The 10,335-nt window shown below is 52.7% G+C and overlaps 1 protein-coding gene across 1 annotated transcript in view; it reads left to right on the top strand.

The window, feature by feature from the left end:
• Positions 1–6,039: 6,039 nt before the first annotated feature.
• Positions 6,040–10,335, top strand: part of LOC119104697 (uncharacterized) — a 20,919-nt gene continuing 16,623 nt past the window's right edge. Inside the window, exon 1 of the mRNA XM_037228415.1 lies at positions 6,040–6,930. Within this exon, the coding sequence (XP_037084310.1) occupies positions 6,040–6,930 (891 nt within the window). The remainder of the gene's footprint in view (positions 6,931–10,335) is intronic.

Below are 10,335 nucleotides of genomic sequence, written 5' to 3'. Positions count from 1 at the left end.
TAGCAATTATTTGTTCCGCGCGTAACTGTTGTGGAAGGGAAGGAGCAAGTTACCAATATTACATCTGCAAACGGCCAATATGACAGGCGCCATGACACGAGAGTGACGCGCGTTACGCTCCTCACGATCTTGTATTAGGACCGTCCAGCACCAGGTCTGGAACGTGACTCCCTATCCTGCACGGCGGGGCTGGAGGTAGAAGCAAAGACAGATACTAGGGTGAAACCGAAATGAAAACAATTACAGTGATGGCGGGGTTGCTACAGGGCAATGTAACATCACAAATAAGTTGAAGAAACCCAACTGATTGCATAACAAGAAATTGACAGTAGGGGAACAGAAACGTTCAAAAATGAAGTAGCTAGGCAGCCGTTGGAAGACCAGGATTGGTAGAGAAACGATCACTCCTCCATTGCCCTGATGCTCCTCTGGATACGCCCTAGTCAGCAAGACGGCTTTGAGGTCAGACTAATCGCCAAGCATAGCTTGACTGCGAGGAACCTCACTGTCATAGAAGCCTGCGAGGAACCTCACTCCCATGGCAAAGCGTGGCTGTGAGGAACCTCGCTCCCATGGCATAGCATGGCTGTGAGGAACCTCACTCCCATGGCACAGCATGGCTGTGAGGAACCTCACTCCCATGGCATAGCATGGCTGTGGGGAACCTCGCTCCCTTGGCATAGCATGGCTGTGAAGAACCCCGTTCCCTTGGCATAGCATGGCTGTGAGGAACCTCACTCCCTTGGCATAGCATGGCTATGAGGAACCTCGCTCCCTTGGCATAGCATGGCTGTGAGGACCCTCGCGCCACCACAGGGGAGGCTACTACCTGCCCTGTGATGGAGCCGGTGGCCGGTAGTCTTGGTATCTTTTCGGGGAGAGGGCTGAAGCCCCGCCCCATTGCTGACTTAGGCCCGTTCATTGCTATTTTGAGCCCCCCCCCCCCCCCCAGTACATGTGAGAAAAAGAGAATGCTGGACCAATGAGATGCAAAACAGTGGCTGAACTTCCCGTACACTAGGTGCCTAAACGCATCACTATTAAGATTACCACCATATATCATCATTACCACTATCACATCGGCTTCAAATAGGAAGGCATGCCTCAACATCAAAACAATGCTTGAACCGATCACATGTGTAAATTCTTGTTTTAATTTTGACGGCAGAGGCGCAACTTAAAGTGGCCGAAATCCAGGGAGAAATCAGGACTTGGGTGTAGGCAAGGCCAACTATATTGGCCCAGTCCCCGCCCACTGACCGATTAAAGAAAAGGATACCCTTAAGCCCAGCGCAATTTTTGGAAAAGATATGTGTGTTATCATTGACGCTTCCCACGCCCAAGCGGTCCTCACCTCGCCGCCCTCATCGGCCCACATTCGTCCCCGGGTCAAACGGAAGTGCTTGCTGACTGCCCCAACGAACCCTCCCGCCACCCGTCTCTAACATCACACCTCTAAACAACCATTACCTTCAAAACCATTAGTTCTTTAGACAGTCAACACCCGCGGGCCGCGCCGCGCCTCCTCCCGCCCGGGGCGCTGACCCCACCGGAAGCAGAGGTCACGCACCGACCGTTGTTGACGGCCTGGGGTACCCCCTTCTGCGCGGATGACACCATTACGGCCAGCTGGCGGCGGCGTGGGCGATGATTGAATTATCTCCGGTCGGGCGGGCGCCGGGTCCGTGTCCGCCTAATGGAGACGTCTGTCTCGACGTGCGGAAGCAGAGATGAACACGGGGGACAGTGGCGCACCCAGGGTGGCGCAGTGGCGCACCCAGGGCTAGGTGGGCGTTGGGCCACCCCTGTGTGGATTAGGTCTGTAATGGACGGGGCCGTTGCGGGGTATCAGAAAGGAGGAAGATGATCAGCATTGTTTATGGTTGATGTCGCGGTCTAAGTGCTTTCGGATACCTGCCAGTGATTGCACGCAATTAAGTAAATTACGGCATTGTGTTGCAAATGTAAGAATGAGGTCATCTAAGCTGCTGATTGGTTGATCTGGGCGCAGCTGATTTTTTATTCTCTCTTCGTTTCGATTCGTTAGACATTGCATGAGTTTTCCACATCTGACAAACGCAAAAGAGTTTTATTTACCCGCCATCGACCCGTCCCCACAAACAAATGGCTGGGAGCTCGCACACCAGCGGCAAGGCACTGAACAAAGCATCGCCCAACAAACCTCGCCACGGTAACGTTCACTTGCTCGCCCTCTAAGCGACCCGTGTTTTACTGGACAGACGCCTGCGTCGGTAGCAGCGTTATGTTTATGGCCGTGTTATTGGCCGCCCTCGACGCCGGGCCACCAGTGCCGCAGGATCCTTAACGACCCTTCAAGGTCATGATATGGCCCCCTTAGCGAGCCGCCAAGGTCATGATACGGCCGCCCCCTTAGCGAGCCATCAAGGTCATGATGCGACCGCCCCGTGCCAGACTCTTCCAGTGGAACGCGGTCTGTGCGCCAATGCGACAGGGAACGGTGCTTCCGCTCGCACCGAGTATTCTGGATATTACTAGACATTACAATATATTCCGCGTTTGATTTCTGTACACCGGGTGTTCCAGGTGTCACTGGATGTTACTAGATATTACTAGATATTCCGTGTTTGCTTACTCGACACTGCGGGTGTGCTCTCTAAGGCTAGATGCAAATGCCAACGTCATCGCTCCCTGAGTTTGCGAGCGTGAACGCTGGCGGCAGTACACCAGTCGGTGTACTATTACTAGTGTACTATTACACTATTAAGGCCGTGTAAACAATGATGCCCCTCCTGACGCCTGATGGAGATACCTGAATATCCCAATAGAAAAGAGATGACACCAGCAGCCCGACACCATGCATGCATGCTGACACCACCGAGCGGCTTACTAGCCATGGTCACGGCCGACACCAGTGATTAAAAAGCACACCTGCTGACCCTTCCAAATGAAATTAAACAAACGTGCTGACGCCGTCAAATAAACATTAGGCACACCCCAGTGGGAAAGCACTTGCACAAGCACCACGTAACCCTACAACACTGCATCACGCCTGCTGCGCTGCTCCGGCCATCCGTGCCGTGGGAATCGATTCGACTGGCATTTACGAGCTGCAGGTGCCCTCTACTGACACGATAACCATGCCGTAATGGGGTGCTAGTGTAATGCTGATACGGCGGCCACCATCAGAATACTGATGAAGCCTCGGCCGGGTGGTCTCGGACAACTCAATGGTGCTGTAGACGTACTCCAGCACCGGTGGAACGGCTGGTGAATAGGGCCTTCAGCGCCGACAACCGGTAGAAGCAGCCAATTTGCAGTCGCTGGTGAACTATGGAGAGTTTAGCTATCGCGAAACAGGTGAGACTGTTGTCGATATGACACCTAGGGGGTCATTGCGTAACCTCTGCGGCTTTTATACCGGTTTCCATAAATATCGCAAGGGTGGAATGTGGTGCACGTGCTCAACTCGTTTTCTCGTAAAACGGATAGTGAACGTGCAAGTTTAATATAAGCCATCTCCCAAGGTTGTGTTGTTGAAAGGAGTTACGTGGAATTTCAGGGCGTTGTGTCTCAGCCGCCAAACAGTGTCGAGATTGAGACGATGAATGTGTTTTGTCGACAAAATTGTGTATATCGGCAACGACTTAAGTCTTAAGCACAAAATGACCTTCGCTGCCATATTTTGCGTTGTAGTTGACAGGAACGCAGGACGCGGTGGCATAGAAAAAAAGGGGAAAGCAGAATGATTTAGGAAAGAAAGGACAAAACGGTCTCAGGCTAAGATGTCGTCGACACCAGTTGTCCTGATCTACCATGTCTCTCATTACCATGGCATGCTTCGTCCAATTGCGTACCTGTCATACTTTTGGTATCCACGCCTTTTGTGTCAATAGTTATCGGGGTCAATCACAATATTTTGGCAGCACGGGAGCTTCCCACTGGGATCTCACACATCGAACTCCAACACCCTGCCAGCTTCGTCCCTTGCCTCCATAATGCAACCTACGTAAATAATATGCATGCATCCAAATGCAACATCGACAGTGATGAAACAATCCTTGCAGTCTCCGCAGTCATTGCGGCAGGCCACCACATGTGCGAGCTGGTCCTGTCGCGTCCGGGAGATAAGTGAAGACATTATGCTAACACACTCAGACCGACCGGCGCTGGTGGGCTGCGCAAATGCAAATCACATAGATTTGGTATCTCAGAACGAAATAATGGACTCGGACGAGACCTGTTGTGAAATGCGAGACGGCTAGCCTCTGGCTGACCTGGCGCTTTGAGTTGTGGAGTGTTCTCAGCGGACGCTGGTGGTCAAATGACGTCACTTCACCGCCCTCCATATGCTGGTTGAGTTACTACAGTCCAGGTCATGTCCTGATTGATTCAAAATTAGTTGCTTTAGCTTTCTCGTGGAATCATTATATTGTGTTGTCAATCTAAGCAAGGCAGATTGTTAAATGCACTTTAACAGCTGACTTCAAATCAGCTGACTTCAAGTCAGCTGACCTCGAATCAGCTGGCTTCGAGTCGCGCGTCAACTGTTGAAAAGAGAATCTAAACGTTTTTAATGACAGCGAAATGATCATGATTCACATGTCACCATAGATGCCTTTTGCAATGTCGAGCATTGCCACACTACATGCCAATGTTTGCTTTAACCAGAAGGGACTGATACTTGAAAATTCGATTATGTTAAGGGCTGGAGCTCATTATGCTGAAGAACCAGGAGCTTAAGTACGTTATTGCTTATATCAAGTAGACTTTTACCGTGCTTTTGACGATATACAATGCTGCGGCCATGCACGCTAGATGATTTAGGACAGAATTTCAGCCCAGGTAGTTGTTAGTTTTTTAGTCTATTACTTTCACCGCCATCAACCTCCCTTGCAGTCAAACATCCTTGGACTAGTTCATGACCAATGTGTCAGCCACTGTGTTGCCACATTTGTCAGCCAATTCACATCGCGCACGTCAAAAGACAATTAAGGACACTGAAAAGCTTAGCGGTTCCTTTGATATCGCTGAATATTGACGTCTGTAGACCCAATACAAATTGAGCCCCGATCAAGCCAATTCCGTAATAATTAGAGAAGCAATGAGAGTGGCATGATTTGGCACATGCCGTTCCAAGAACTATCGACATAAGAAAAAAGTAATTATCTGCATAAGGCGTGGAGACATGCCTTAATAGCTGGGCACAATGTGCTTTATTGATTGCGGATATTTCCGGCCGAAATTAAGGCGATTTTTTTCGAATTCAAGCAGTCACACGGGATGCGTTGCAGCATTCCAAAAACAGCGGCTCCCAAAATAGGCTCAAGAACAGGTGAGCAGGCGCACGGATTTCGCACCCTTGGTGCGGTGATGTTCTGTTTGAATGGCACGTGCCTCTGCGATAGCCTTCCTCTGCGTACGTTAACAGAGTTTGTATCTGATAGATGATGATAGATGATTAATCTAGATGTACTTGGCCTGCGCAATTGTCTCCACCTTCCTACTATATCCGCAAAATTTTTCCCAAAACCCGCGGCAGCATCCCGAAGCATTCCGCAAGGAAAAACCTAATTGTTAGGTTCTCGCGCCAAACGGTTGCATGAGCCACTGCTTAAACCATCTTGGTATTAATTTATGAAGCCTCCATGTATCACTTGACGTCATTAACAACGCTTTCCACATTGCCGCCCATGACATTGCATTACACGCTTCGGTGCTCCCAATCCCGCACAGCCAGTACTTCAGGCTGCGACACGAAGTCTACGGAGGCGCTCGGAAACATCGACACAAGGTCCCAAATTTCTGCTGGAGCATCCAGCGGCTTTCGACAAGATATACCGCTCCCCGTAGCCGCAGCATGCCCGCTCCAGCGTGAGCCGACGGCTCGGGGCCCGGCTGGGACTGATCAGCCCGGAGTCACGGCTGGGACTGATCAGCCCGGAGTCACGGCTGGGCCTAATCAGCTTCGAGTCACGACCGGGCCTGACCAGCCTAGAGTCACGGCTTGGCCTGATCAGCCCGGAGTCACGACTGGGACTGACCAGCCCGGAGTCACGGATGGGTCTGATCAGCCTAGAGTCACGGCTGGGCCTGATCAGTCCAGAGTCGCGGCTGGGTCCGATCAGCCCGGAGTCACGACTGGGCCTGATCAGCTCGGAGTCACGGCTGGGACTGATCAGTCGGGAGTCACGACTGGGCCTGATCAGCCCGGAGTCACGGCTGGGCCTGATCAGCCCGGAGTCACGGCTGGGTCTGATCGGCCTAGAGTCACGGCTGGGCCTGATCAGCCCGGAGTCACGGCTGGGCCTGATTAGTCCAGAGTCGCGGCTGGGTCTCATCAGCCCGGAGTCACGGCTGGGTCTGATCAGCCTAGAGTCACGGGTAGGTCTGATCAGCCCGGAGTCACGGCTGGGTCTGATCAGCTCGGAGTCACGGCTGGGTCTGATCAGCCCGGAGTCGCGGCTGGGTCTGATCAGCCCGGAGTCACGACTGGGCCTGATGAGCCCGGAGTCACGGCTGGGACTGATCAGCTCGGAGTCACGGCTGGGTCTGATCAGCTCGGAGTCACGGATGGGTCTGATCAGCTCGGAGTCACGGATGGGTCTGATCAGCTCGGAGTCACGGATGGGTCTGATCAGCTCGGAGTCACGGCTGGGACTGATCAGCCCGGAGTCACGGCTGGGTCTGATCAGCTCGGAGTCACGGCTGGGTCTGATCAGCTCGGAGTTACGGCTGGGTCTGATCAGCCCGGAGTCACGGCTGGGCCTGATCAGCCCGGAGTCACGGCTGGGTCTGATCAGCTCGGAGTCACGGATGGGTCTGATCAGCCCGGAGTCACGGCTGGGTCTGATCAGCTCGGAGTCACGGATGGGTCCGATCAGCCCGGAGTCACGGCTGGGTCTGATCAGCCCAGAGTCACGGCTGGGTCTGATCAGCTCCGAGTCCCGAGTAACTCAGCTGAGCGCTCTCTCCATCACACAAATTATGCGGCGCCGGCAGTGCCGGCCGACAGATAATTGGGGCGAGGGGCGGGGAGGGGGAGGCGTATGTGGTACCGCGGCGGGGCCGCGGGAGACTGCACGCAGAGACACAGAATGCTAGGTAGTTGCATCCTTTTTTAACCATAATTCTGACACGCAGCCCGTCCTTCCGTAGCGAACTCGGGATTCAGCTAAGAGAAGGTATGTTACCATAATAATCAGGTCCCAAACACCATAGATGTTTTGGAAACATGTCATGGATGTGGACATGGACCAGTCCTGTTACCGTAAAACTCAGCAGGATGCAATGAAGCAAACGATGGTGGGTGAGGCTTGTCACACGCATCATATGTCCTTCGTTTTGACTTAAAATATGTCAAACCAGGTCATGAAAATTAGAACAGAAAACAGGTACATGCACAAAAACAACATTGAGGATCATATTACAAGACAAACATTGGAAAATCAGACAAAAATGGAGTTTCGGAAGGCGCAGATAATTGCTCTGTCTCCTTATGCATAACTGGCACGTTACCCATACTGGGGTGGCTGTTCATCAAATTAATGAGAGAGGGGAGAGGGAGGGGATGCAACAGCCAGTATTTGAAGAAAAAATTGCGCGCTGCTTGTAGTGCTTTCAACGGCCTCGTCATCGACTCGTCCTGAGATTAAATAGGGTGAGGCAAGTAGTAGTGGACACAGAGATGATGGGTAGGCCTTAGAGCGACACAGGACTCCCCCCTCCCCAGGCTCACACAGCTCCAACAATGGCTTGCTATTCAGAGATCTTCCTCAAGCTCGAGGGAAGACCGACCATATACCCGGTTCCAACAGAAACAAATGGCACTCGTCTCACTCCCCACAATTTGAATTCCGCCACATATCTAACCTCGGTATAATTGCCCCCTCTGCACCCCCCCCCCCCCCCGTCATGCACGCACATACCTAACCAGACGGCGTTTTCATCTGGCCGTCGGGTCTCCCGCTCCCCGAAAGCGCGTACCCTAGTTAACGCAGCAGTCTGTTTTTCATCTGTATAATCTGACACACGCAACAGCGGTCAGACACCCAACGGCGACGAGCAGACATTCCTGGCGCGTCTGCGGAGAGCGCCAGCTGATAGCCGTCAGCTGACGCCGGGTCGGGGCAGCGAGGTCAAGGTCATGTGCTTGGCGCATGTCGTTAAGAGCCTGCATTTCAGAGGAGGAATTTGAAACTTTTGCGGATCACGAAAATGCGTCAGTACGGCGATGCAATCACCTGTGCCGAAAGAAACCGATATTTTAAGATTTAAAAAAAGAAAACCTTCGAAGCCCGTCGTTGAGTGGTGCTTCATGGAGCACCAGCAACTGCGGAGGTCATACCGGCGCCCAGGCGCCATGGCACAACCGGGATCCGAACCCGGGACGCCCGCGTAGGAGTCTAGGCACTAACCACCCAGCCATTACTCTCGGAAGGCATAAGATACTTGACTTTGCTTAAGCGTTAACAGGCCTAACATCCGGTACATTGGGGAGACCCTGAGGAGACTCTCGCGATATCTGGTATTCAAACCACACCAACGCATCCCTTAAGCGTTAACAGGCCTAACATCCGGTACATTGGGGAGACCCTGAGGAGACCCTCGCGATATCTGGTATTCAAACCACACCAATGCATCCCTTAAGCGTTAACAGGCCTAACATCCGGTACATTGGGGGGACCCTGAGGAGACCCTCGTGATATCTGGTATTCAAACCACACCAATGCATCCCTTCCTTCGTAACATGCGCCTGCATACGAATACAAAATAGCCGAAGCAATAGCAATATAGCAAAATAATGAGGAATAGCAAACATACTGAAGAGACTGGCTACGCCCTGACGTGACTTATTTTGAATATGAGGGACTAGATTTCCATATCCAGAATTCGTCTGCATTTACGTCAGGTCACTATTCCGCCACCGGGAACCGGCGCTGCCCCGCCACCCCGGACACGCCACTGAATAGCTCTCCTGGAGACGCCTTTGTCCGGCCCCCTGTCCGACGTGTGATTGAATTATGTGGCGCGGTCCCCGCAGCGCCCCGTCAACTTTCTAATTAATATCGGCCGGACGCTCCCCCAGAGGTCAAGAGGTCAGCGGGATATCGCCCGGGGCGACGCCGGGGGCGTCGCAAAAGCGCCCCGCCGGCGCTGGCGGTGGTGGGCAAGGCCAAGAGGTCAGGAGGTCAGTGTGGCTGACACCGAAGGTGACCGGGCGGGAGACTCGGCAAGATGCAGAGAGGTGAACGCGAGGATGCCTCCGGAAGGACGTGCCATGGTTTGACCGGCGTGACGGCAATGGCGGCTTTTCAGCGCGCCGACAGTCAAAGTTCGTTTTGTGTCACCTTATTTGACAGTGTTGAATACGCTCACTTACTTGCAGGACAACCAGCCCTGGAGTGAGTGAGCGTGTGACTGATTAACCTGTCACACGCCCTGGCATCCGTGCGACAGATGAAAGAATTGCCAAGATGTATGCAGGACGACATTCATCTTGGCCGTCGAATGACAGCATCCTGATGCATCTTCCAGGCTTCCAGGGCGGCGGCAGATATGCAGGCGTGCTGTTGGAGGTCATGGGTCCGCGTGTGCACCAGGTGTTTTGTGTACAGATGTTCAGATGTTTTGTGTTTTGTGCACGAGCTGTTGGAGGTAGTGGGTCCGCGTGTGCATCAGGTGTTTTGCGTACAGGTGTTCAGGTGTTTTGTGTTTTGAGCGTGAGCTGTTGGAGGTAGTGGGTCCGCGTGTGCATCAGGTGTTTTGTGTACAGGTGTTCAGGTGTTTTGTGTTTTATGTTGGAGGTAGTGGGTCCGCGTGTACATCAGGTGTTTTGTGTACAGGTGTGCCAGGTGTTTTGTGTTTTGTGCACGAGCTGTTGGAGGTAGTGGGTCTGCGTGTGTAAAAGTGAACCGACAGGCTGGTGTCTCCAGCGGAAATATGTTTGGGAATTAAGCCCGGCCCAGGCATTAAACAGAAGAGCTGGCCGTTTGCCGATCGACTCAAACAACAGCCGAAATAAAAGCCGATCATTAAAAGCGCATCAGGTGTAATTGAGCCACTTCCTCCGGGCGGATGGTTCAATTAGATGACTTACACTGGAGTAGCGCCTTTTTTCGTTCCACTTGTAGTGGGAAGGCGGAAGCATTGCGAGGCAGCTATGGTGTTCGAGACTGTGTAACTCCAACTCGTCCGGCTTCATTCCATGTTCATTCGGTGTTGGGCACCTTCTCGCCTCCTCTCTTCAAATACCTGTTCTTTTCCACCACTTCCCCTTCCCCGCCCTTCCCTCTTCCCCCCCCCCCCTCTTTCTCTCTCTCCCTTTCTCTCCTCTCTCTCTCTCTCTCTCTCTCT

Source organism: Pollicipes pollicipes, unplaced genomic scaffold (genome assembly GCF_011947565.3).
Source record: "Pollicipes pollicipes isolate AB1234 unplaced genomic scaffold, Ppol_2.1 Scaffold_6052;HRSCAF=7182_pilon_pilon_pilon, whole genome shotgun sequence".
In the NCBI taxonomy this organism is placed as follows: Eukaryota; Metazoa; Arthropoda; class Thecostraca; order Pollicipedomorpha; family Pollicipedidae; genus Pollicipes; species Pollicipes pollicipes.
This window is presented reverse-complemented; position numbering and strand designations above follow the sequence as displayed.